Source organism: Melospiza melodia, chromosome 22 (assembly GCF_035770615.1).
Source record: "Melospiza melodia melodia isolate bMelMel2 chromosome 22, bMelMel2.pri, whole genome shotgun sequence".
NCBI lineage: Eukaryota > Metazoa > Chordata > Aves > Passeriformes > Passerellidae > Melospiza > Melospiza melodia.
In genome coordinates this window covers 13,249,005-13,276,991 of record NC_086215.1, presented here as the reverse complement: position 1 = coordinate 13,276,991, position 27,987 = coordinate 13,249,005, and the positions used below count along the sequence as shown (strand labels likewise).

The window sequence follows — 27,987 nt, the reverse complement described above, 5'->3', positions numbered from 1 at the left end:
CTCACAGCCAGCGTCCTGTCCACTCTGCTCATGGACAGCAGACACAGGTTCAGACAAGGAGCCTCCTGGCCGTCCCCCTGCTCACCTCATGAGCACCTCTCCAACAGGCTGCCAGCAGCGCTGGTGCACATCAGCAGGAGTTACAGCTTCCAGGAGCTCTCCAGACCACAGAACCAGTATTTTCCACACATGCCAGTACTTTCCAACTGTGGGTACTCCTTCTTGACAGGATTTGGGAATGCTTGGGGGCTTTGGATTCACTCCTGGAGCTGGAACAGCCGTGTCAGCACGGCACTGTGCCCAGGCTGAGAAATGTGGGGGTGTAAGAGTCAAGTTTATCTGGAAGTGGGACAGGGGGTACAACAGCTTGGGAAATGCTGACAGAGGCTGTTTGACACTCAACCTGTCCTGAAGAAGCTTCAGGAATCCGGCTCAGTATCATGCAAGCATCAGCCTGGCAGGCTCGCACGTGCACACCAGTTATTTCCCCCAGGACCGAAGCAGCAGCAGCCTCCCATCAGCTTGTGTGTGGGAGCAGTCCTGGTGCCAGCGCTATCCAAGTGGAGAGTCACCCCCAGCTGGCACCAGACCAGCCTGTTCAAGCGCCTCCTCACCCCACGCACCCTCAGCCTCTAGGAAGCGAAGAACTCTACACTGCAATCCTGCTCTGGCTCCACTGCGGGCACCTGTGCCAGCGCAGGGCTGCGTGTGCCACATCTCACAACGGGCAGCACACAGCCCTTCCCCTGCCAAGGGGATGGCACCTCCATACCACGTGTGAACAGTGCCACACAGACCTGAGAACAGTGCCAAGAGGCTGTTCATTCCTCCTTCGTGGGACACACATTAGTGTATGTTATCTTACAACACTGCAAACAGCAATTAGGGCTCAATCGCCTGGTCCTATGGAGTGGCCTTTGCCTGCAACCGGCAAAAATTGCATTTGTGGGCCGCAAGTTTGTGGATTAGGGATGTGGGAGACATTAGCTCTCCCCTGCCCCTGAGAGGTGCACACCTTCACCAGCCTGGAGAGCATTCTCACCTGTGAGCTAGGGGGTGACAGGTCCCATCTGCACCCTGCGCCACACAGATGAGTGACCGGGCGAGCACGCGGGGGCCCGGGGGATCGGGGTGCCCCGCAGCGAGGACGCTCATCTGCCCACTCGAGGCGGCCGCCGCCGTGCCCAGGCTGCTGCCAGGGGAGCGGGGCGCCAGCGAGCGCTCCGGGGGCTGCAGGGGGCAGGGGAGGGGGTGCAGTCCCGGCTCCGCCTCCGGCAGCGCTCTAAGAGAAGGTTTTGGCTGCCGCTGCATTCTGTGCGAAACCTGATCTTGTCAGCGTGCGCGGTGAGCTCCTGCATGCCTACCGCGGCGTCGAGCCCCGCGGGCCCGGGCGCAGCAGCAGCGGCAGCTCCGCTTGGCGAGCGCTCAGCTGGGAGCGGGCCAGCTCCGGCACCGCGGCCGAGAGCACCCGCCGAGCGCCGGCCTGGCCCCCGGAGCCCTGCCCCGGAGCGCTGCCCCGGAGCGCTGCCCCGGAGCCCTGCCCCGGAGCTCTGTCCCGGAGCGCTGCCCCGGCGTCCTGCCCCGGAGCTCTGTCCTGAGCTCTGTCCTGAGCCCTGTCCTGAGCCCTGTCCCGGAGCCCTGCCCCGGAGTCCTGTCCCGGAGCGCTGCCCCGGAGCTCTGCCCCGGCGTCCTGACCCGGAGCTCTGTCCTGAGCTCTGCCCCGGAGTCCTGCCCCAGAGCCCTGTCCCTGAGCCCTGACCCTGAGCTCTGTGCCCAAGCCCTGTCCTCAAGCCCTGTCCCAGAGCTCTGTCCTGAGCCCTGGCCCTGAGCTCTGTCCTGAGCTCTGCCCCCGAGCCCTGTCCCAGAGCCCTGTCCCTGAGCTCTGCCTCTGGAACCAACTTGACATCTTTGGATCGGTGCTGAATTGGGCTGAACTGCTCACCGCCACCAAAACCTGTTTCTATTAATTTAAAACTATAACACATCTTAATTATAGCTATTAAAAGCTACTCTATATTTATACTTAATAACAGCACCTTTACTGGGGGCTTGAGAGTTCATGCTCATCTGACAGCCCTGCTCTGGGAGATCTGAGCTAGATGGAGTTGCAAAAACTTTGCACTAGTTTTGCTCTGCATCAGTCAAAGTATTGTAGATTTACACTATTGCCAGACAAAAATTTATATGTGAAAATGGGAAAATACAAATCCAACCTCTAAAAATCCCACCATAACAAAATCTGAATTCAAATTCCTGGCACAAAATATTTTCTTTTAGAAATCCTTTCATTTTTAAGCAAGAATCCATTCCAGCCCACGTGACTCTCGCTGGCAGCCAGCTTAGCACTGCTCCCTACTGTCAGTCCCAAACCCAACAGGAATTTACAGCCTTTCTTCCACTCAATATTGTCACTGAGCAAATTGCAGAAAATGAACTGTGTCCCTCACCACAATTACTCTGTCTCTCTTTCGCACATTTTCCATGTTCTAACCCCAGTATTTGTACTCTGGTCATTATCCACCATAAACCACTGCACCCTGCATCCGTGTGTTGCTTTAGACAACCTCTATTCCCAGCTATTCCAACTATTAATCTCACAATGCACATTGTGAGATTAATTTTGAAGAATAAACAATAATTTATTTGTTTTGCTTTTCACAAATACGTGTACCAGTAAAGCTTAATGGCCAGTCCACTTCAGAAGCAGGATGCAGAAGCATATTGAAAACAACTGCTTTAAAATAAAAAGCCAAGGGAAACGTTTTGCCCGTTCCCCATTCACAGGATGCCCTAACATTCCTCAGCAAGGGAGTCGGGATCATGCCCCTGCCTTTGGCCACTTGCTTCCTTACGATGCAAGTCTGTGACCTGTCTGGAGGAGCAGAGATGGTAAGAAAAAGAGAGAAAACTGTACCCAAGGTGACAACAGAACAGCCAGATCCTCACGTCTGCCTACTGAGCCTCACTGACACAGAGGATGCACACGAATTCACTCCAAGGGGAGATTCAATTAGTTCCCAGCTCTTGGTGCAGCAACTGGCTGAATGTGGCTTTATCCTGCACCTACCTAAGTTCTGTGGATCAGCTAACAGGACAGTGTACCCTTTGGGCAGGAAGCGTGGCATCAACATTTCCTTTTTTATTTTCCCCCTCTGCAGCACTGCAGTTTGGGTGTTTCAGCTGCATTCCAGTTCCTGTTCTGTACCCAGTCATCTTGTCAGGAATTCCTGCAGAGCTAAAACACAGGATAGCTAAAACACTGATCCTGAGCTGTGACTGACCCCAACTTGATGGTCCCATTTTTTTTCACAGAGGATTAGTTCATAAAAGATTCCACAGCTCCACCTAAAGCTCCTTCCTCTCTGAATTTCCTCATGATGCAACCCATTGAAGTTTCAGGATGGCCTTTATTGCAGCATATGCTGAGGCTTCAAATGTAAAGCAACATTTTGAAAAGGCAGCATCTGTCTGCAGGCAGGAAACCCCTTTTGTTGCCATATTGAACTCTTACACATAGAGGGGGACGCAGTGCAAGCAGTAAACTCTTGATCTTCTCTCGAAAGTCTCTACTTTCACTTATCAGCCTGACATCTCACAGTGGGGCCACCTGAGCAGACGATGGGGCTGGCTCCAGGGCTCGCAGACTGGAACCAGACCTCCGAGGGATGGAGGTGGCCAGCTCCCTGGGACCCTCCAGCACAGTTCAAAGTGACACGTTTCAAACAGCCCTCTGCTCATACCCCATGGCCTTCAAAGCACAAACAGCTTTATTGCCTGGAGCAGGGTGAGGATCCGCTCGGGGATGTGCGGCCGTGGCTGAGCCAGGGCGAGAGCGCTCGGCAGGGACCTCTGCATCCTGTGGCTGTTTGTAAACGAGTTTAAAGCGACTCCTCTCTTTGATTTCTGACATCCCATTTCTGCCAGATCTTTGCAGTTCTCTGTCAGAACTCACGCACAAAGAATTTTGAGCAGAAATACAGTAAACTCCCATTAAAAAAAAAAAAAAAAAAAAAAAAGTTGAATAAATAGATAAATAAATAAAAGCTTCCCAGCAATTGGACTCTGAAGTTCAGGATGAAACTTCTCTGAAGTAGAAAATGAGTTAACACATAATTAGGGGTTTTCCCAAAGAGACTGAATAATTTATGGAAAGTTACTGACATGTTCCTGACATGTTTGGTCCGGTTACACCTTTGCAAAATATTAAGCTGTGACATCACAGCACCAAAAGATGGTGTTTTCAAAAAAATCAGCTATTGTCAAGCAAACAGAGCAGAAGCTACAGAAACTGCTAAACTTAGGCCATTTTCCTAAATTGCTATTTTATAAGAGGAAAAGGAAAACATTCCTAGCTGTGTGCAATGTGTGCAGAAGTCACAGGATCCCACTTGTAACAACTTTCCTTCCTTGTCACAGCTCAAATTAATGGCACTTGGGAGGCAATGAGCAGAACTGGAGTGCTTTGCCCAGCTCCTCCGGCAATTCTTACACAAACTGTTCCTAGAGCAGAGACCTACTCACCACTGGCCAAAGAGTCACTCTGTAACCGAACAGACAGATTTTCCAATACTGATAAATGGATTAGTGGACCTCATATTTTGCAGAGACCTGCAGGAAAACAACTGTCCTCAAACAATGTGAGGGTGCAGCTCTGTGTGAAGACACAGACACTGTTTATCTAATGGCTGGAAAGTTTACAAGAAAACAGCAAACTTCGTGCTGTGGTTGTTGAACTGAAGTAGTACTTTACTAGAACCAGGTTTTTTCGGTAATTTTGCGGTTGTAACAACTATTTTCTTTACATACTGCTATAGAAAAGGGACTCTTTTTAACTTAATTGAAGACACTATCAAGAATAAATATACTGGGGCTTTTAATAAAAACAGTATGAGGGGAACATTCAAAGCTAAATAATCAGAAGCAATTTGTGTTCATGAGCAGAATGATGTGTCATTTTTTTTCCTTGCAATGCTCTGTACTGGATCAGTTTTGAGACTGTGGCAAACTTTAAACCTATCTTAAAATAATGAACAGCAGTGAGGGTTGAAGATAGTTTGAAAAATACACTGGAAAGAGAAAACATATGCCACAGAGTGTGGTGCAAAAGTCATATTTCATGCATGACTTTAGAGAATGTTAATAAGGATTAGAACCATACTTCAGCAGAATAACAATCAGTCAGAGAAGTGTAATTAATTTTTCTTTAGATCTCTGTTAGACAAAAATACAGGAGAGATAGTAAAGTTGCCGATAGTTTGATCCAGTGAAGAAATACAGCCCTTAAATACTTGTTGCAATTGTACACTGTAGCTGCACTGCAGTACATGTCTCATTTGCTTTATAGTTGTTGATTTTATAATATTATGAATCCAAAAATATTTTAAAATTCAATTTTTTTTTTGCTTTGGCCAATAAATATGATTAAGATAATACATCCAAAAACATATGTACGCTGTGTATGTGAGACATATGGAAAGCAGATGTGTTCTTCATTTACATATGACCTAAAAAAATCAGCTGATTACCAGAGATGGTACTTTGTGGAGTTGTTTTGGAGGCAGAAGCATTGTTGCTAGCTCAGCACCATTTTAAAGTAGGCAGCTTGCTTCTCTTTTGCCTGAAACCCCAAAGTCAATGCAGCAGATTGCATCCCTGGAACAGTGATCATTTGGCTTCACACAGAACAGCCCAGAAATGGAAAACCAAGGTCATTTGTTTCTAAACACGATTGTTATTGAAAGCCTCTTTTTAATATCTTAAGTGCATGTTCCAGCACATGCTTACAGAACTCCAGTTCTGCCTGTGACAACGCTCCTTCAACCATAATGACAATAAGGGCCATGCTCGGATTCCATCGTAAGCCCAACGCAGAATGCCAAAGTCAAAAGGCAAAACTGAGTCTGTCCCACTGGTGGGGAACCACACTGAGGTGGCAGCCACCTCTCCAAAATCACAAAGTAAATTTTATCACAATCACAGATCATGGACGTGACTTTTTAATCAAACCCCCTGGGATAGAAGTTCTCTGGGGGTCAAGTTCTGGTTTCATTTTTTTAACTCTAGCCAATAAGAAAGCCATAACTTACCATCAGATACAAAAGGCCCAAAAAACTTGGCTCTCGATAGCAAACACAACCAAGAAGCATGTTCCCATTCCAGTTAGCATCAGAAGGCAGAGCTGGGCTGCAAAGGGGAGCACCAGAAATAAGCAGTTCCTAAAATTTTTAAAGCAAAACATTATCTATTCTTTTCCTCAGCAGAGGTGGTGCAAACGGCAGGGGGGACTGCTGGAGCAATGAGACAGCTTTTCCAGAGCTCAGGCTAATTGAACGCACCACTGATAAATAAACACACATTTTTTCAGGCGGGCATTTGTCACAGTTAGGAAATTCTCACTCTGCTGCCAGGCTCCAGCTTGGCAGTGTCCAGGGGAATTGTTCCAGCCAGAGTGGCCTCGGCAGCAGTGCCAGGATGCAAAGCTGCTGCTGCTGCTGCTGCCCTGCCCTGCCTGCTCGGGGCCCCAGCAGCTCTGCTGACTTCACCACCCCTGCTCCATCCCCTCCTGCGCTGGGCGCAGGGCACACCCTCCTCCCAGCCAGGAAAATGTCAGGGAGACCTTGAGGAGCCTCTACACTCCCCCAAGCCAACAGGCAGCTGTCTATTTTTTGAGAAACAACCAACCAACCAACCCAATAAACAAATGAACACCCAGTATTTTAAATTCTGTGTCCTGTTTTCTCACTGCAGAGGTATTTCGAGATTTGCTGCTGCAGCAGTGGCTGCAGCACACCCAGTGAGGTGAGCCCAGCCCCATTGCTCAGTACCCTGGCAGCAGCACAGGATGGGGCTTTCCTCCGTGGCACCAGCAAAAGGTGCCCACTGTCACTTCCAGCTGTGACAGCGTGAGGTGCTTGCACCCACGCCTACCTTGGTGCTCAGGGTGGTCTCTCAGGCATCTCACTGTGATTCCTGCCTGGGAATAAAGCCATCCCCCAGCCCTGTGAGGGCTCTGGTACCTAAGCCCTGCACTGGGCTGGCAGGGCTGGCAGCACACACAGCCCAGCCCCACCACCACTGCTCTGGGTGCCCCTGCCCCTGCACCACTCATGGGGCAGAGCAGTAACTCACTTCCCAGAGGGAAATTAAAATCCCACCCTGCTCATCAGACTTACCTAATGCAATAAGCACCAAGATTCTTCCATTATAGACCCCTAAAAATGCAATCCTGTGAGATGTGATAACATTACACCAAGGAAAAAGGGCAGAGAAGACCCCAGCCCAGAGGCTGTTAGGGGCATTTTCTCATCTTCCTAAGAGACCTCATGATCTGAAACATCTGCATTGTCTTACACTGGTCATCAAGACCCACTGTCCCTCTGAACTCCAAATGTTTCCCTTCTCTGCTGCTTGATGCCTCCCTGGGTCACAGGACCTGGCTCACAAATCATTTCAGCCTTCAGAGGGGGCTGAGAGTAAGGCAGGGAGTCTCTGAAATTCAATCCCCAAAGGGGTTTTTTTGTTGGCTTTTTTTTTTTTTTTTTTTTTTTTTGTCCAAACAAATGTTATTTTTCTTTAAATGAGAATGCTGTAGCATCAAGTGCTGTTAATGCAGGAACACCAGTGCAAACTCACTGTGGGTGAATGTTTTTTCCCTATTTACTGATCCTCTTGCTCAGAGAAGGACAGGACACATCAAGGAGAGCAAGAGGAGCTGTTCTGTGTAGGGTCAGGGCACACAGTGAGGCTTGGTTTCCTCTGGAAGATGCAGAGCATGTTTATTTCCTCTACCTTTCTGCAACAGATGTGTTCAGTGTTAGGGCAGGACGCCCCAAACTGGCACCACAGCTGGCAGAGCCCCGAGGAGAGTGGTGAACAGCCCTCATGGTCAAACCTGGGATACTAACAGGATCTCAGATGCTTTCTGAAGTCCCCTTTTCTGACATACACACATCTTCATACCACATCACTTCTGCTTGCATGTAACACTTCATATCTGTTAAACACTCTGGGATTTCAGTAAGGCTTTTCCCAATGTTTTGATTCCCTTTGGGATTTTACTGAACCTTCTCCCCAAGCTCACCCTGCCATCACACAGTCTGCTCAATTCACCTATCAGTTAATTGACCTGAGAAGTTTACAGACGCTGATGGACTGTAGCAGCCTCACAGTTTCCGGGGTACATAAGGCTCTGTTCAGCAGAGCAGCTCCAGCCCTGTCCATGCTGCGGGGCCACAGCAAACTGACACCAGCTTGCACTCCCGAGATCCCAGCAGAGCTGGCTGTTCAAAGCAAACATGCTCTGCTGCAGGAAAGCCGCAGCCTTGCAGGTTCCTTTGCTTTTTAAAAATGAGATTCTGTGTGTGCTCCCTTTCACACTTCACACTGGCAGCTGCTGGTGCTTACAGTGGAAAGACAAACAGAGGCAAAGCAGCAGCGAATGGCTCCGCACACCCCAGACATGGGAACGTTCCCATCTCGGCTCCTGGGGCAGCCTGGCCCTAAGGAGACACGGGAAGAAATTGTGTGTCGCAGCGATAAGCGTGCCTGGGACAGGCCCCAGCCTGCAGGAGCCCCAGACAGGCCGTTCTGCAAAGGACTTTGATATCTGCCGGAGCAAAGTGCCACAAGAGAGGAAGCATCTGCCCGGGATGGGATGTGAGCACCCACCGGGGAGCGCGAGGTCGCCAGGAGCCGGGGCGGGGGACAGGGAGGAGAAAGGGGAATTCCTGGAGGATGATTTCTTAAAACATTTAATTAGCACTGACTTTTTACATCTAAAATTACTTTTAAAATGTGCATAGAGATGAAAAATACAGAGGAGCTGGGCACGCCTTCTCAAATGAGGACTGGTGAGTATTGCTGACAGAACCAGCTTGTAGCAGATGAGTTGGAGGAAGTTTGATGCAGTTTCTCTGCCAGTGGTGCCAGGCTGGATGAAAAGAAAAATATCTTAAAACTTTCCCATTCCATTGCTTTTGATTACAACTTGAAAAAATACTTCATGCAAGGAAAGAAGTAATTAATTGGACTATGCCCCAGAATGAAGCATTCTTTCAAAATTTCCCAGACTTCTCTTTCAAGAATTACAGCAACCAGTATAAACTTCACAAATCCACTGAGGAGGCAACTCTTCAAATACCTGTGGTTTCCCACATTTTCCAAGGAAAACAAAAAGATTTATAGTTTCTCATGTTAAATCTGAGGGGCTAAACTTTGAAAGATGCACTTGCCCACCTGCTGCACATGTATTAGTTCTAGCTGAAAAGAAGTCAATAAAAATGGAGAAAGAAGAATTTGCAGAGCTGGTTAAGGTAATAAGATTTGTTTCAGAGCATCTGATCTTTAGACTAACAGACTTCCAAACAGTTGGACAAGTAAATAAAGCACCACAGGGAACCGCTATTTGCAATAGGTTACCGCAGGGATACGCACAAAGGAATTCCTGCAGCTAAGAAAGAGCTGGAGCTATGAAACTTATAATACCAGTACTGGGATCGATTGCTGACTTCCACAACATTGATCCTGTGCATCTGAAAAGACAGGGGGTTTAGTTCCACTTACTCTTTTGCCTGGGTGCAAAGTTTGAAGAAGCTCAGGGAGATATTTCACTACACGGTCTTACAACACAAAAGGAAGTACTTCCTTTAAAGGTCATACGTTCTTCAGAGAAATAAAAGCAGAATATAAACAGAATCAGCCAGCCTGCAAACGGTGCTGCCATGTCTCTGGGACGCTGGTGCCCTGCAGACACACACGGTTTGCCCGGGCAGCAGCGCGGGCAGGGCGCAGGGTGCAGGGCAGGAGCGCGGCACACCGCCAACAAAGCGGCCCATGTCCCATGTCCACCCCGCACCAAGGGGGTGGAGGTGACACTGTTGTAAGATGCCATCTGATCAGAACTTCTTTTCTGTGCCTGACATGAATAAGGGGATTAGGACGGAGAGTTTCCGTGAGCTCACTCTATCGGACAAAAGGCCCCGAGGTTTAGTGTCACACTGCCTGATAAAAGTACAGGAGGCTGTCAATCACAGGCTCCTAGGTACTTGTGTCGGTGACATAATCTTATTAGAAGATAAACCAGCAAAATCCTTTTCATGATGAAACGTTACATTTAATTGCTCCTTGGCTTTTCTGCTTTTTCTCTTATTCATTTGTCCATTTAACTTTTTTAATGTTTGCTATTTCAAGAATATAACAACACGCAGATGCCAGCCATCCCCACCAGAGCTACGCTTCGAATACATGAACAGCCAAGGGGGCTGAGGGATGGTGGTGTCTGGGCAGGAACAGCACAGGTTGTGATCGTTTAAACAGAAGGTCAAAAGAGTTACTGAATTAATTAGCACAAGTGCTCATGCACAGGGATAAAGTTAAATGTTTTGTCACTTGGTTTAATACCAAAGAAAGCTGACAAAAAGAATAAAACACGGTAAAGCTCAGTCTCTGTACAGCAAAGGGACTTTTAACATCCCCTTACAAGAGCAAATCCATATTACCCTCAGTAATGTGATGGTTTTGCTTTCAGATTACTTCTTTTCAGTTTCACAAACAGGCAGCTGATGCTGAGGGCATGAATCACCTGAGAATGAATCAGGAGAACCTCCAGGGAGCCAGGAGGGCCAGGTCAGGGAGCGTTGGTGCCTGCACCCCTGAGCGCCCTCGCAGCCTCCGGGCCCCCCGTGCTGTGCTGAGGGCCAGGGGCAGCTCGGGGCCAGCCTGCAGCACCCAGGCCAGGGTGGGCAGAGGAGCCCTGGCACCACAGCACCCCCAGCCTGAGGGGGGCTTGGCAGGGCACCCACAAGGTCTGCACAGGCCTCGCTTCTCGGAGAGAGGAGGACAACAGGACAGGACGGGACAGGACAGACCCTGAGGGCTGGTGCAGAGGAGCGGCTGCACTGCTGCTGTCCCGGGCCACAGCAGCTGGGTCACTTGCATGGCTGTGCAGCCACTGTGTGAGCCTACACACGTGTGTCTGCCCTGAACAACAGGCAGGAGCCAATGGGTGTGAAATTCCACCTGAACGTGAGAAGAGCTCCCTTACTGCACGGGTGAGCACGCACTGGAGCAGATTGTGCAGGCAGAGCGCGGGGTGTCCCTCCCTGAGATATTCCAGAGCTCCCTGGATGCAATCCTGAACCCTGAGCTCTGGGATGGCCCTGCTGCAGCGGGGAGGATGGACCAGGTGAGCCCCCATGGTCCCCTCCTGCCTTACCCATCCTGTGAACAGCCAAACCCTCGCCAGGACAGTTGCTGTGCCCCAGACTGCCCCAGAAAATGCCCTGGAAGTCAGCGATCACCTACCAGGCACCCAGTTCTTCAACCAGCTGTGTGTGTAACTTTTCCTTGTAAATTGCACTCGAGGAGATTGAGCAAAATTAGCCAACTACAAAATGTAGGAGCACAGCCCAAGCCAGAAGCTTTGATTCTCAAAATATAGATTTTTAAAGCATCATATAATTGTTACAATTAATACACAATAAACATATTGTCAGCAAACAACTAGTGCCATTTAGTACTATGGAGTTCCACTAAAATAAGCTTTATACAAAGCACCTGAGTGTCCATGTTATCCAAAAGATTTAGCTCCACAAATGTGAAATGTTAAAAGAAAAAAATGAATTCCATTCATTTTATACATACTGTTCTTTATTTTTTCCAAGCGCCTGTTGAACTGAAAACAAACTAGCACTGGGATCTGAACTGCTTTGAGAAATTAAATGTGTAACTCTCTGCCACAACTCAGATGATTATAAAGGAAATAAGTCCTCCAGAGCTCTAGAAAATCACATTTTCATTTAAGGACTAACAAAAAAAATCTGACAAATGCCTTAATACTTTGTTTGTTTAGTGAAAGTTCACATGAAAAATTGTATGAGAAGGATCAGAGTGGCTGATGGCAGAACAGAAACAGCTTAAAAATGTGACTTAACATTGGTTAAATCAGTGGTAGTTGATGATTTAGTGAAGAGACAATTGTTGCCTTGCTGTGGTACTGGTCACATGTCACTGGCATTCCACAAACACTCTGCCAGCAGAAATCCAACTCCAGCTTTTGGCAGGGCAATTTCAAAACAGTGCAACATATTATAAATTAATTATCTTGCTTACTGTTTTCTCCCAAAACAACAGTTTCTATATTACGGATATTTACAAAACCCTTTGTTAAATTTTTGAACATTTAATCACATTTCATACCTGTCAGTTGTATGTTCGACTCCAGAGACTCCCATTAGTACACCCAAAAGCCTATCAACAACATCTGCATGCAGGTTATTTGCTCGGCACCCAAACTCCTCTGATGTTTTTTCTGAAATCAACAGGAGATGCAGAACGAGTTCAGCCCCTCTCAGCCCCAGTGCTGGTGACCCCCATTTCACGGCTGCAGGGTGACCCATGGAATCAAACTCCTACAAATGAGCGGTTCAAAGGGTTTGAAGCGGCAGCGAGGGAAGAACCATGGGTGAGCTCAGTGCAGAAATTTATTTTTACTGATTGAACTTAAGCAAATCCAAGGAACAATTAGGAAGTGCTGTCAACTAAAGCCTGAAATCTAAGCAAGTCGCCATTCAAAGCACAGTAGGCCCTTATAAACAGTTAATCCACGCAGCTGCAGTAGTTAAAGCAAACACACTGCCCTTCACTGCGCCATCAATTACACCTTCCCAGAAAAAATTACACAAACTTTGTAGGATTTTTCAGAGAGAAGATGGATTCTTTTGGAGACTTGAGGTCAAGGCTGGACTGTTTAAAGTATATTATTAACAAATAAACATTTATTGCAAAAAAACCCTATAGGCCTTTGGGGAGGAAAACAGTGTTATTTTTGGCATCAAATGACACAAGCCATTTATGACATGAATGGCTATCACCAACAGACTGATGAAATGGCAAATGTCTCCCACTTAACTTCCCTTGGCTTCCTGAATAAACTTTTTCAAACACTTTTTTCCTTCTGAAATGGCAATAAACTCCATGTAATTTTGGTTTTCTCTCTGTTATAGCTATTTCAGGATCTGTAGGTGGAAAGGGTTGAAGGTACTTCCAGATTGAAGCTGAGGACTCCCCAAAGAGTGGTAAGGTGATGAAAATCACATTGTTGAGATCCGGGGCTGTGGATTGCCCTTGTTTGTGTGTATTTCTGCCTGAGTGACAATGTCCAATTAGCTTTTGGATGGTTGGGCGAAAAACCTGAGGTTTAATTGTGGCATCCAACAAATTGAACATTACAAAATTGAATGCATCCGCTACACACTCAGACATAACCCTGCCAAAGCATGAGCTGATTTTTTCAAGAAAAAAGCCACAAATGGGACAGCCTTCAATTACTCAGTGTTCAAGGGACATGAATGAAGCCAAGATGGTGCCCTTGCCTTGGGCCTGTTTTCCAGCCTTTCTGCAGGACACGTTGGCCAAGTGAGCCCCACTGCTGCTGGCACTGCATGCAGGCACCCGGGCCAGCCTGGCGTGCAGTGGGACCACAGAGCACCCACACTGGCTTTGCCAGAGGATGCTGCCAGCCCTGCATCGGCCAGCCCGCCTGTCCCCTCTGTGGGGAGCGGCAGCAGCATGGGGAGGACGCTGCACGGGGCAAGACTGCGCTCCCTGTAATTGCTCTGCAATCCCTGGGGATTCTCCCACATAAAATTAATGCAGGCGCCATCACGACTAATGTATTCTACACCCAGAGAGCCATGCTGGGAACCAGCCCCAGCACGGGCTGTGAGCTCCAGGGAGCTGGGGGAGTTGGAACCCCAGAGAGCCGCTCCCTGCAGCCAGGACACCCCAGAGAGCCTCAGCCACCCCACACAGGCCATGTGTGCCCCTGCAGCCCCGGCGCGAGGCATGAACGAAAGCTGCTGCTGAAACACAAACTCTGCCGCCTCCGTGGAACTTTTTTCCACAGCAGCTCCGGCCAGGAGCAGCCAGGGCTCAGCGGGAATCCCTGGTAGTAGGATCCGCCTGCTCCTCCATTACCAAAGGAGCTGTCAGTGCTATTAACACTTTCTGCTCCCATCAGCTAAATCACTTGTTTTCTTGCAGCTCCAAGCAGTGAGCCTGGTAGGTTCAAATGAAAAATGCCATGCAGAGATAGCATTGCTGCAAGATTACACTGCCATTTCTTCCCTCAAATTGTTTTACTCTGTTTGTATTTTTGCACTGTTTGCACACTTAACAATAACCAGCCTCACTGCTGGCGCGAATGTTCATGCAGGATCCCACCACACTTTCCATATCGACTCCAGCGTGAGTGGGACCTGACTCCACAGGGTCCAATCCATAGGGAAAACTTTTCTTACTGCCAGATGAAGCCCATGCCAAAATCCAACTGCGAAGATATCTCATGATATTAAACTGCAACTTCTGCTTAGGGTGGGTGAGAAGCTTAGGCCTGTGAAAAGCCCCAGAAACTGCGGTGAGCAGCTCCACTGAGCCCTCACCAGCCACTTGCTGTCAGGTAAACTGACCTTGCATGACACTGCAAGCTGCTGCACGCCGGGGCAATCGGCTGCACTGGCACTGCTGGGAGCAGGGATTTGCTGGCCCAAGCTCCTGCCCGGGGCCTGTCCAGTGGCAGCGCCAGCCCCCCGTGCAGGGAACGGCCCTGGCTGCTGGGGAATGCACTGCCAGCCCCAGAGCACTCGGGGAGATGGCAGGACTGACTCAAGCCTGCAGGTACACACGAACGTGCACAGAACAGTGGGGTGGAGGGGGGAGGAGGATCAGCTCTTCCTCTTCTGGAAGGTCAGAAATGCTGGAAGAGCAGCATACCCACCTGCCCAGGTAACCTGCATGACCCACCCCACGGAGGCAGGGAGCACCAGTGCCAGCTCCCCCGTGCCAGCTGCCATCCAGCCACCACAGCCCGTGGCACTGGACCCTTGTGAGCTGCCAGCCACACCACCACAGCTCCATATCTGAACACCTCATCCTGCCAGGACCTCACAGGTCAGACACCATGTTCTGGGGGCTCGGTGTTCGAGGAGAACTTGGCCTTTCTCAGTGAGGATCTTTGGCAGGTATGGTGCCACCCCCAAGGGCCCCGTCCCACAGAGCTGCCCGACCTCGGCTGCAGCTGCAGGAGCAGAGCCAGCACCCTGTGAGCTCCTCTGCTGGGGACTGCAGAGCTGTGCCCATCAAAGGTCCCATGCACAGGGTGCACCAAGCTGTGCCCATCAAATGTCCCCATGCACAGGCTGCACCACACGTGCTCCCTCACTGACACACAAGGAATGCACCAGAGCCAGCCTCTAAGAGCAGGGGTGCCTCTCTCTATCTGAGTAATCCCAGGCTGTAACTAAAAATGCTTTAAAACTATATTCGTAGTTTCTTCTGCAAATTCCAGCTTGCCTGCTCCCTATCATAATACTAACATGATGAAAGTAACAACTGCAAAAAAAAATACTGATGTAGACAATTATTCTTTGTTTGGTTTTGTTTTGTTTTTGTCATCAGTGAATGATGATTCAGGTTACACCAAGGAACGAGCATGTGAAAGTAAACTTCCTGACAGCTACCAGGAGGATTTGGTCCTCAGCATGTGCACATAAATCCCATCAGCTCTTACTGGGAGAGTGCACGTGCACTCTTGTACATTATAAATAAAACACTGATTGCAGTAAAATCAAGAGCCAAATTCCCTCCTTTGATGAGCGAGGATGGCTCTCACTGAAGCCAATAGGAATTGCATGTTCACAAGTTCATGTCAATGTTTGCAGGGAAAATTTTGTGCATATTAAAGAAAATATTATGTTTTGGAAGCAAAGAAATGACCTCCATAACAAGTGTTCTATTTGCCTGTTACAGAAGAATCAGAGCACAAACACCTAACAAGTTCTAAAGAAATCTGCTATATCTTATTTATGCTGATATCAAGGGTATTTATTCAATTTGTGCTGCAGCAGTTCCGCTGTGTCTGTGAGGAAGATTGCTGCAAAATTTCAAACCCGGGAAAATAATGAACTGAAATTAGTCATATTAACAATCCCTTTCCTGTAATACAATCTCAGAAAAGTCTACTTGTTGGCTGCCCACAGGCAAATAGTTTTTGAAAGGCAAAACTCCCTCCCATTCAGTGGGAGCGAGGTGCTGAGCAGGTGGGCCAGGCTGGGCTGGTGGCGCACTCAGACCCCGTGTGCCCGCTGACCCCAGCACTGCACCCTCCGGAGACTGCAGGCACTTGCTGCTCACTGGAAATATTTCATTTTAAGGGTTTTCCTTCAAAGTGATCTGCACCAGAAGTGCCCAACATACGGCACACGGTGTTTGTGTTTCTGAGGCACGTTCAGCGCACGAACAAGGCCGTGGCAGCACACACTTATCCGGGGTAGTGCTGGTCGGGTGAGAGGAGACAACAGTCACCAGCGATTTGTTTGTGAGCAAGCAGAGCCTATTTTGCAAAATGGCTGTTTGGGAGCAGCCTGCCGGGCCCAGGGGCAGCAGCCTCTCCTCCCAGCCCGCTGCCGGGGCTCAGCAGCCACGGCCAGAGATGCTGCAGGTACGCCGAGCAGCAAGGCTCCGGCAGGGCACCATTGCTTCTAAGAAGTACAAGTCTAGCTAAAGCAAGTCCAGCAATGCAAACTAAACGTAAGTTGATATGTAAAAATATTTTTTTTTTAAAAAAAAGGAAAAAAGTTGAGTATCTGTCTCAATTTTGTATTGAATTTAAAGAGGCTTTTAAAACAAGTGAATAATTTGCCTGAACAAGACACTGAAGATTCAGATCTATATTAGCATGCATGTTAGAAACACTAACACTGCATTTCAAACAAAAATTCAGGCTCATTTTACCTTATGAGTATTTTCATATTTTTTCTCTTTTATACATTCTCCCCTCAGACTCAGAAGTCTAGCTTGACTTTCACCATTTATTTTAAGTTAGATGTGAAGCTGTTAATGTATTTTTTTTACTTAGCTACTAATGGAGAGGAGTGATGTCTCTTTCCCAAATGTAAACAGTGCTGTTAATGCTCCACTGCTGCAAAATGAGGTTATCTCCGTTTTACATTTTATAAAATACCATAACTCAGAAAACACCTCTGCTTTCTAAATAAATTCTAAAACTATTTTATCAAAAAGATCAGTTTTCATTCATAGCTTTGGCTATACCAAACCACAACTACACAGTCCGCAAGGTGGATATTCAGTAAAAACTTCCTGCCCACTTCATTTAGTTATTTCAATTCACCTGGAGAAAGGAAAATTTTGTTCCTAACTGTATCCATTTATCTTGAGACTCTTCTAGTTCCCTTGTTTGGCTGCTGCAGACTCAGCTGTTGGGGCTCACAACACATGGTTACTTATAACTAATCTTGTCCTTTGTTTTAAAACAAATGTGGAAATTTTATGTTCTGCAATGAACAAGAAACTGTCATTTCTTTATGAGTCAATCTATGCCCTGTGAGTAATGTAATCATCCCAAATCATGCCAAAAGCCCTTCCTACCACACCAAACCATCCCAGAGCAATACCTGGTTTGTTTACCTTTACTGCAGATTGCTGATCAAGTCACTTAACCGTTTTATTTATTTATTTATTTGCTTGTTCATTACCTCACTTGAGCATTAACACGACTTATCATGTGCGGAAAAAACCTGTAGGCAAAGAGAAGAATTTTCCTGTTTTTGTGAACCTGTCCCTCGCCTTGCACACTTTCTGCAGAGGACACAGCAACGGCCTTTTCCCAGCTTGCTGGGGTTTGAAATCCACAGCCTTTCTCTGACTCTGCATTTTATGCAGCCTGGTCCAGGCTGGCCCAAGCCGTGTAAAATCCATTTCTAACTCTGCCCTGGAGCGTGGCTGCTGCGGTTACCCTCGGCACGGCCCGAGCCCCGCGGAGCGCGGGAGCTCCGCGCACACCGAGGACGCGGCTCTGCTCCCGGCCGGGCGGCGACGGCGGGCCCGGAACGGCCCCGAGCGCCCCCGGCGCCGAGCAGCCGCCCCTGGGAGCCCGGCCCCGAGCGCCTCCGGCCCCGAGCAGCCCCACGGGCCCCGAGCCCCACGGGCCCCGAGCGCCCCCGGCCCCGAGCGCCCCCGGCCCCGAGCCCCACGGGCCCCGAGCAGCCGCCCCTGGGAGCCCGGCCCCGAGCGCCTCCGGCCCCGAGCAGCCCCACGGGCCCCGAGCAGCCGCCCCTGGGAGCCCGGCCCCGCTCCCTTCCCGCCGGGAGGGCCCCGCTCGTCCCCGAGCGCCGCAGCCTCGCCAGCTCCCAAAGCTCCAAACCTCCCAAAGCTGCAAACCTCCCAAAGCTCCAAACCTCCCAAAGCTGCCCCCGGCCTCCACACCCAGCGCAGGGGGCTCAGCTCTCCTCCAACCAACCCCTTTATCTGCTGCACTCGCCATTCCAGAAGAAAGAGATATTGAATAAAATTGAATCAGCTCCTGTTGCAAGCAAGAAAAAGCAGATTTAGCCTAAATCCAAATTTTATCTGGAATTAAAAAAAAAAAAAAAATAAAAATCACAGCTGTATTAGGAAAAGCATACTCCATTTTCTCTCGAATATTTCTGCCCAGATATCTGACCAAATGAAGCAGCCGCTGGCTAAATCTGCCCCCCCTCCGCCCCCCCTTTCAGGTACACCGGAGCAGTGAGCACTTTAGGAGATACCAGGCTTTACAGCCTGCTCCAAAACGGAGGCAAGTGACAGGGGTGTGTATTTACCGCTGAAACACACTAATAGCCTAATTAGTTTAAAAAGAGACATTATAAACCAGCTGTTTCATCATGATATATTATTGATAGTTGGAAAGGGGATGTATGCCTTTGAATTACCTCAAAAATTTAGACCCAAAAATAACAGACTCAGTTTCTAAACAGAATGCAAAGTATTCCTGTTTGTTATAATAAGTGAATTTTTTTTCAATGTATTTCACATCTATGATTTTTTTTTCTCATGCTAGAAGTAAAGCATTATAAATCATACTCCTGTTAATTTAATTGCATATGGCCCATACTGCACAGACATCTTCCCTATCGTTTTCTGTCACGGATCAGTGCAAATCGCGTCCTTGTATTGCAGTTATTTTGTCCAGTGTTACGGCGCTTGCAGCAGCACACCAAAATGTCTCCCCAAATCCTGAACACATTCCCTCCCAGATCCCGGGCAGCGCTCGCAGCCCGGCCCGGCCCGGTGCGGGCTCAGCGCTGCCGGGCCGTGCCGGGCCGGGCCGGTGCCACCCGCGGGGTCTCAGCGCTGCCGGGCCGGGCCGGGCCGGGCCGTGCCGTGCCGTGCCGGTGCCAGCCGGGGGCCGGGCCCGGGGGACCCGCGGGGTCTCAGCGCTGCCGGGCCGGGCCGGGCCGGGCCGGTGCCAGCCGCGGGGTCTCAGCGCTGCCGGGCCGGGCCGGTGCCAGCCGGGGGCCGAGGCCGGGGGACCCGCGGGGGCCCGGCCCCAGCACGGCCACCGCGCTGACGTCAGCTGTGCAATAACAGCCCCGCTTCCTTCGTGCTCCCGCCCGGGGGCTGCTCCGAGATCCGCAAAACTCCGATCCTGCTGAGGACTCTTTATGGGGCCGATGAGAGCGGTGGTGCAGGGCGGTGGGGTTTTCAGAGAAAATGCCAGAGTATTCCAGTGACTTGGAAAAGCATTTTTAGTGGATGACATAACTTTAATCATTACTCCATGTCCTGGGCATGTGCTCAGGCTACTCCTGTCTCTAAGTTTCACCTGGTTTCCGTGCTGTTTCCTAGTGACCCGCACGAGAGGACCAGCACCCGGCCAGCACGGGGCGAAGGCAGCCGGAGGGATCCCGATCCGCACGGTTCTGCCGAGCTCACAGCGCTGCACGGCTGCACCCACGAGCCGAACAGATCCCCCGTTAAAAATAAAACAGCAACACTGGAAACGCATCAAATCCTGCCGTTCGCGGATTGCTATTGTCCGCTGAGCACGCAGCAGAATCCGGGAGCTTTGGTCGCTCCCGCACCGGGCTCCCACCACATTCCACAGCCCGCGCTCTGCGAGAAATAACAGGCACAAAACCGACAGACACCCACTGACGGGAAGCTTTTGTTATATTTTGAATCTAAAACGCAGCTGAAGTGAGAAACATCGGCCTCAGCGTTCCGCTCGCCTGAAAGCATTCCCAAAATCTGGAGGGGCCAAGGCTCCCCCAGCTCCGGGGCTTCAGGGGCTCCGTGCTGACTGCACGGCAACACCGAGCCCAGCACCGACAAGAAAGGACCCAGAGATGAAGAGCAGAAATACATGGCGGGTCTTTTTAACAGCATCCAAAAGTGATGCTAAAACGATACCTGACACATGGAAAAGAACAAAAGCCTCAATATTTCTCTTTCTCACCCTAAGCAAAACTTAGAATGCATTAATGAAAAATATTGACATAGCGACTGTGGGTGTTTGCTATCTGGTCCCCTGAATAAAAAGCTCTTTCAGAGCCTTTATTTCCAAAACTTAAACAGGAATAGAGATCTTTCTATAAATTATATGCACTGCTTAGATATGAAATACATATCCTGGAACAGTTATTTTTCATAACATATATTTTTTTACTATCAGCAAGAACTAGGGCAAATCACTATATAACACTGGGCAGTGAGAGAAAAACAAACCAGAAAGCCACAATCACAAAAAAAAAAAAAAAAATTAAATCACAAATGGAAAATAAATGTATCGTTTATAAATGCTAACATTTTGTACTAGAAAGCACTGTTATGACTGATACCATAAGTAAATTCATTTAAGCAAAGAACCAAAATGCAACTACCACAAGCCTTCTATTTTTGAAAAACAAAAACAAAAACAAAAACAAAAAGCAAAAAAAAAAACAAAAAACACCCAAAACCATTAATTCTGAAGGTTTCAATTTCTCAGAAAGCAAACTTCTTTAAAAAAAAAAAACAAAAAAAAAAAAAAAAACAAAAAAAAAAAAACCGCCAAAACAAAAACCCACAGTGTAAGGTTCCAAAAGTGGAGCAATTTGGCAAAGTTCTAATTAAAATCAAAGACATTCTGCTTGACTGGGGCTTGTGAAAGCCAGCCTTCCCTGGTGACACGTCTCTGGGGGTTTTTTTCTTAAAAACCTTGCCATCAAATGCACCTGACCCTCAAAATCCTAAACTTTAGCAAAATAAGTACTTTGCATTAACTCAAAACATCAGTACGTACTCATGCAAGTTGAATTCCTTCTTTAAAAAGAGACCAAAATACATGCCCAGCTTATCCCACTGACATACTGATGATATTTTTGTGATAAATTACATTTATCAGGCACCTCTGACTACCTCAAACTGGGCTTGGGCTACTAATCCACCTCCCCCAGGATTTGCTGTAACATTCCAAGCATAAGGGTAGCTTCCCATAGCCAACATTTTTCTTAACAAAATAAAAAGAAAAAAGAAAAAGAAAAACTGTTTTCACCCTTCCCCCTAATGTGAAATGCCCTCATCCAAGGATGGGCAGCAATCATTCCTGACCCAGGGAAAGGTGTAAGGTCTGATATCTGACCCATCAGAAGCTTGCTTTCATTAGAAAGATGAGACACCATTTTCCCAAAGATATATACACAGCACTTGATTATAGTCCTGGGAGTTCTGGAGAAATCTGACCTTTTAAATCACATTACTACGTACAGAAAAATCTATTTAAGGCAAATTTCAGGAACTGAGATATTTAAGTAAACTTTATTCTCTCTTTTTAATTTTTTTTTCCCAGATATTTGTAAATAGGACTCAGGATAACAAAAAGCATCTGATGTTACCGATCCCTGTCTTGCTCCGCACGGGCTCCATTCCATCTCACTAGCCCAAGGCATTCTCTCTGAGCACATTCCCATCCCGGTGTTCCACCATCGGCCGTGTCCTCTCTCAGCTCGCTCACGGCTTCCCTGCCCGGCCTGAGGGATGGAACTGACCCTCTGCGCTGCACAGCCCAGGGCCGCTCGCACGGACAGACAGCTATTTTTATCCTTTGCTACCATAAACGAATATTTCTCCGGCTCTGAAAGGGCACACAATCCGTGTCAGCACAGTTTCACATGTTCGCTCTTTTGGGCTAATAAAATCTCAGAGAAAACAAATTTTGATTTACCGTGTCTCCCCTCCCCTTCCCGCGAGCCGCTGCTGCTGTCAGTCCTCGGGGGCACACGCAGCAGGGCACCATGTCATGTCACACTAGGTGCTGGGATTCAACAAAGGCCAACATGTTGATATCTTTTTATTGCTCGGCAGCCTGGTTACCCCATTTTCCCCCTCTACAATTGGACAGTTTTGGTAATACGGGAAGTTCTGAAGCAGCAACAATTCTGTTTTCAGTCAGAAAAGTGTTTTTGTTTTACAAAGCAATAGTCTCTGATCTTGCTTTTTAGGTCACTAAGTACAATTCTTTATTTTACAGAAACTAAAGTTGGGAACTTTAGAGAGTACATTTATTTGCAATTAATGTAAATATTTACATTGCCAAATAATGCTTTTTTAGGTAGCCTAAAGACTATTCGACATTCTTTACTAATTAAAAAAAGTATCTAAGGTGTTACTACCTATAGAAAAAGAAGTTTCACCGATCTCCAACTACAGCTACCACAGGGTGGTTTATTTTGCGTAGAAATGCAAGGCAAAGCCTGTGGACGGGGTCCCTAAACCGGGCACGAGAAAACCCTGAAGGTGCCGCAGCCGCAGCCCCACAAGGGCGGGATGGATGGCGGCAGCCCGCGGGCAAGCCTGGAGTTATTCCCATGCACGGTGCCCGGGCTCTGGAGGACTCTCTGGGAGCTAGCGAGGGCTGCAGCATGAAATAACATGTTTTGTTGTAATTCCTAAACAGGGGGACATTTATCTGGGCCATTTATACAAGAGTTATAACCCTCACAATATTTATACTCAGCATGTCATGTTAGCATTTACTACCCGTTTCCATGGAGATGGATTTTCATGCTGTAGCTATGAAATGCACATTGTTGCCACTAAGCCACTTCAGGCCTTTCTGGATGCCTGCTGAATGCCTGACAAAAGTTGATGCAAACCAATAGTTGTTGTTCTTTGTTTGTTGCCAGACTTCTAGCAGAGCCATATTATGTCCTAGTGATTGAAATGCCCATGTTCGCCCCCCTCCCGGCACAAAAAGGATCCTCAATTTAGGTGACAAGCATGAAGTGGGCTTCTGCAGGGGAGGGCGGCCCGGCGCGGGGCCGGGCTCCGTCCCTGCGCGGGGCCGCGCCGCGGCGGGGGCCGCTCCCGACCGCGCCTGACATTTGGGGATAAAGCCGCAATAAGAGAGAGCGCGGGCAGCGCCGGGGCCGGGGCCGGGGCCAGCCCCAGCGCCGGGCTCCTCCCGCCGCCGCGCCGCTCCCCGGGCCGGGCCCCGCCGCGCCCGACGGCCGTTCCACCCGGCCGGCCCGCGGCAGCGCAGCGACGGCCCCGCCGAGCCCCGGCCCCGCCGAGCCCCCGGGCCCGCCGCCGGGCAGCGGCACCGGCCTTTCTGCGGGCCTCGGCCTCTCGGAGCGGCCCCGGGGCGGCGGGCGGGACGGGACTCGCGGCGGGCGGGAGAGAGCCGCGGGACGGCTCCGAGCGCGGCGCTGCCCGCGCAGCCCAAACCGGGCCGGGCCGCCCCATCGCCGTCCCGTCCGACGGCACCGCACGGTACCGGACCGCGGCGGGCCCGGGGCGGGAGGCGGCCCTGCCCGGGTCGGACGCCACGGCTCGGTGTCTTCGGTCCCATTCGTGCCCGCCGCGCAGCGCACGCCGGGGTCCCCGCTGGCCGCGGCCGCATCCGTAGCCGTGAGCCCGGTGCCGGGCTGCCCGCTCGGCCGGGCACGGGGCGCGGCCCGATCACGGGGGAACACGCCCCGAGCCCGCCGCGCGCCCCGGGCCGGGCCGGGCTGGGCCGGGCCGGGCCGCCCCGGCGGGACCCCCGCCGCCCCCCGCGCCCTTACTGTTGGTAGTCCTGCTTGCAGTAGAGCTTGCGGTCCCGGAAGTAGCAGCTGGTGGTGAGCGCCTGCTGGCACGCGGCGCACTGTAGGCACTCCTCATGCCAGGAGGACTCGTTCACCCGCATCAGGAACCGGTCCGAGATGGGCCGCTGGCAGCCCTCGCAGACGGCCTGGTGCTGGCACTCCGACCCTGCAACGGCAGACGGCGGCGTCAGGCGCCGGCCCTGGCCCCACCTGGCCCCGCTCCCAGCCCCGACACAACCCGGCCCCGCTCCGCAGTCCCCGTCCCGGGCAGCGCAGTCCGCCCGGCCCAGCCGGTCGGTAACACCGAGCTCGACGGCTGCATGCCCCGCACATGCCGGCGAGACAGTCCCGCGCCCCGCACGGCTCAGGGGCTGGCCGGCCACAGTCGGCATCAGGCCGGCCGGGCCCCTCGGAGCGCAGCCCCGGGCACCGAGCGGTGCGCGGGACCGCTCTCGGCGTAGTCAAGAAGCGACCGGTAACTCACCCAGCAGCACTCCCAGCGTGGCCGGCCCCGAGCGCAGGGGGTGGTCTTCCATTTTAATGCCGTCCAGCATCTTGGCGCAGTCCGGTGGGCCCCGCGGGAAGCACCTCTCCAAGGACTCGGGACCCGTCGCGATGTCCATGAGCGGCGGCGAGAGGCGCTGCCGGGCGGCGGGGCCAGCTCAGCCCCGCGTCGGGCCGGGCGCGGGGACACTCTGCGGCCGGGAGGAAGGAGTCGCTTTTATTTTTATCTGGAAGACATGAGGAGCGTTTCCTGCCCGGGCTTCCAGAGACGGGGGGCAGAGGCAGGAGCCGGCGCCGCCGCCCATGGGGCCGCCCCGCTACACGGGCGCGCACATGCCGCGCACACGGCGCCGGGCAGCCGCGGTGTCACCTGCTCGCCGGCAGCGCCGGACCCACGCCCTGCTTGGCGCGGAGGGCCCTCCCGGGGCGGGCCGTGCCGGGCGGAGCGCGGGCGCGGCGGGCCGGGCGGGGCACGGGGCTCCCGGCGCTCCCAGCCCCTGAGCCGTGCGGCGGCCCGAGGAGCCGCGCCGTTTAGAGCAGGGGCCGCGGCGGAGGAACACACCCCCCGGCGCCTCACCCCTCCTCAAACTTGCTGACATTTGAACTCCATTGGTGCGCGGCGTATCGCTGCGCCGCGGTGATCCGTCTCCTCGACGTCAAATAGTGCCCTGGCCCCGCCGGGCCCCCGCGGCCCCTGAAGCGCGGCGGCGCCCGGGGCGGCCGGCTCCGTGCGCCCCGGGGCGGCCGAGCGGCGCGGGCAGCGCGGGCCCGGGTCGCGCCCCCGCGGGGCGGGCCGCGGAGGGGGAGAGCGATCTCGGCTGCCGAGGGTGGCGGACGAGCGGGACCCCGGCCGCTCCGCTCCCCGCCCCGCGCCGCTCCTGGCCCGACGGCGGCTCTCGGCTCCTGCCCTGTCCGGGGTAGGTAGCAGCGCGCGTCCAGCGCCGGGCCGCGGGCAGGGGGCGGCAGGACCGTCCCTCGGGGCCCCGGCACCGGCGGGGACGCGGCTCCGTCCCGCGGACGGCAGCGGCGCGACCGGCCCCGGCGGGCACGCGGCTCCGGGGATCGCGCCGCGCACGCCCTTCCTCGAAGGGCGGCTCCGAACCGTGCCGCCGGGGCTGCCAGCGGGAACGGAGCGGCGGCCCGGGGGCTGCGGGTGCTCCTGCGGCGGCGGAGCCCGTGCCCGCTCCCGCGGCAGCGCTGCCCGCTCGGCTCGGCCGCCAGCGCTTCTGAACCGCGGGGCTCGGTGCGGCGCGCCCGTGTGCGGGACAGCCCGCGCTCCCCGCGCCGGGACTCCCTCTGAGGAGAAAACCGACGGGAAAGGGATCCTGCATGGAGCGCCGCACCCCGCGCTGACGGCTTCCCTTTCGTGGGTTTTTTTTTTTTTTTCTTTTTTGTTCGTTCGTTTTTGTTTGTATCTTTGTTGGCTTTTTTCCCCCCGATACCGTTAAAAATCTAAATATGAGGAAATGAAAATCCAGAAAGGATTCTATGTGGAGATTCTTAATGTGACCTGTGATATGCCATGACCCTGTCAAAAGAAGGAGTATATTTTGTAATGCTTCTAAAATATTGATACTTGATAAGCAGGACGAGTGTTTACTTAAATTACTTAATGCTTTTATTTTGTGGTTCTTAAGATAAAACTTCTTTTAAAGCCGTTTTCGCAGGGAAAAAATCTTTGATAGAAATTCGTCACTGTGTTTTAGTAAATTATTTTCGAGAAGGTTTTCAGTAATAGAGCCTATTTGTTTTTGTTCTAGACGGTAGAAATCGGAAAATCTTTGTTGTTATTGCTGAAAAAATAATATATTATTATTTAATTCTGAGATCAAGATAAAGGCTGCTAAGATTTCACAGTTCAATCAGTGACGCAAAAGCTGATCGTTCACATTAATTTTTTATGTCCGCTTCCTATTTTTGCGTAAGGTTTCGGAGTTCTCCATCACACGGGTCTTCCATCAAATTATCTTCTACAACTGCGTGGAAAATTAAAGTCCCTGTTTCGCAGAAATTTTCATAAATTCTGACTATATAAGAACAAGGAAAAAAAACCTCCTCAAAACCCAACGAAAAGGCATCGCTGAGCAGCGGGACCGGGAAGCAGAGCGAAAGCCCCCAGCCCTGCACCCGCAGCAGTAATTCCAGCTTTGTTCGTGGGCTTTTACTCGCAAATATCACATTAAAGGTTTGTTGCTTCTCTCCGTGTGTGTATACGAGCACTGCGCCGGGTAATTGTTATCCCCGCTCCTGCCCCGAGAACAATTCGATGAGGTGTTATATAGGTTTATATAATGCTTTTAACGAAAAACGAAATGCAATTAAAACACCCACGCGCAAAACCATCACAGAAATAAACCCTAACCAGACTAAGTAGCCCCACCTCCCCGCGGCTTCCTTCGAATTGTCCTTTTATTTGCAAGGCAAATCTCTTTGTTTTGAGTTAAATTTGAGAGTCGAACAAGTAACGCAGTCGGTCCCAATCCTTCCCAAACGAGGCAGGAGGAAGGAACCATCGGGATAACTAACAACGGCCGAGCCCTGTGCACCGACTGCCCCAGCGGCCGCGCCGCCCCGTCGCGGCTGCCGGCCCGTCGGTGCCGCCCGGTGCACGCGCTCGCGGTACCGGCGCTGCGGGACCCGGGGCGGGAGCGGGAACGCGGGAGGGCCACGGGCGTCTCCGCACCCGGCAAGGGGGCGCCGGGCTTTCTCCGCAGAAGCGTGCGGTGCCGGCGGATGCGTGGGCGTCTGTGCAGTCTGTCTGCGCGCATTCCCGGCTGCCGGGACGCGCGTTCTCCCCAGTAGCGACGGGCACCGCCCGCTCCCCTGCTGAGGCGGGCACGACCAGTGGGGTGCCGGGCGCTCCGCAGGCTGCGGTTCGGTGCGGGCCGTGCGGTCCGGTGGCGCGGCCGGGGCAGCCCCGGGCGGTGCCGGGGCCGGTCCGGGCTGAGCGGGGCTGGGCCGGGCCCGGTGCCGCCGCGGCGGGGCTCGGGCGATGCTGCCCCCTGGCGGCGCGCGGCGGCACGGCAGGGGCTCGTCGGGCGCGGGGTCAGCCGGGGCGAGCGGGGCTGACCGGAGCGGGAGCGGGGCTGACCGGAGCGGGAGCTGCGCAGCGCCGGGACGGCGGTGCTTTCCCCACCTGGACGGGCCGGACAGGCCTCCAGCCTAGCGGTGCGCGGCCGCCGGCCCCAGCCCTGCGGCCCCGCGGCAGCGGGGCGGGGGGAAGGCCCCGGGCAGCCGCGTGCCGACGGCTCACCGCGTCCTGTTCTTCTCCACCCACAGCCGGACTCCGCAACTCGCTCCCCTGCGGAGCCCCGGCCTTCCCCGCTCGTCAGCGGCCGACGCCGGCGCACAGAAAAACGCCCGTGGCTTTCGGGGAGCCGGGGCACCGGGCTGCCGGCCCGGAGGACAGCTGCCTAGCTTCGGCACCGGCACGGAGACCGGCCCCCGGGCGGCCTCATGGCCGGTTGTCCGCGAAGCCTCCCACAACAGGGCGCTCCCCAAGCTGGCTCTGCAAGTCCGCAGCTCCGACCATGCCCCGGTGGCGGCGCCCGCCGCCCGGTGCTTCCACGTCGCCGGGCTCTCC

General features: G+C 51.9%; 1 protein-coding gene and 2 long non-coding RNA genes across 3 annotated transcripts in view; 1 reads left to right on the top strand and 2 right to left on the bottom strand.

The window, feature by feature from the left end:
* LMX1B (LIM homeobox transcription factor 1 beta) overlaps positions 1-24,563 on the bottom strand; it is an 82,738-nt gene extending 58,175 nt beyond the window's left edge. The window contains exons 1-2 of the mRNA XM_063174608.1: positions 24,385-24,563; positions 23,880-24,066 (exon numbers count right to left, since the gene is read on the bottom strand). Of these exons, the coding sequence (XP_063030678.1) occupies positions 23,880-24,066; positions 24,385-24,523 (326 nt within the window). The 5' untranslated portion in view covers positions 24,524-24,563. The remainder of the gene's footprint in view (positions 1-23,879; positions 24,067-24,384) is intronic.
* LOC134428166 (uncharacterized) lies at positions 21,620-23,135 on the bottom strand. The gene is made up of 2 exons (XR_010030332.1): positions 22,040-23,135; positions 21,620-21,949 (listed from the first exon to the last, which is right to left on the bottom strand). It is a non-coding gene; the product is annotated as an uncharacterized LOC134428166 (long non-coding RNA).
* A 1,099-nt stretch (positions 24,564-25,662) lies between the features above and the next one.
* Positions 25,663-26,603, top strand: LOC134428203 (uncharacterized). The gene is made up of 2 exons (XR_010030339.1): positions 25,663-25,770; positions 26,331-26,603. It is a non-coding gene; the product is annotated as an uncharacterized LOC134428203 (long non-coding RNA).
* Positions 26,604-27,987: the final 1,384 nt, after the last annotated feature.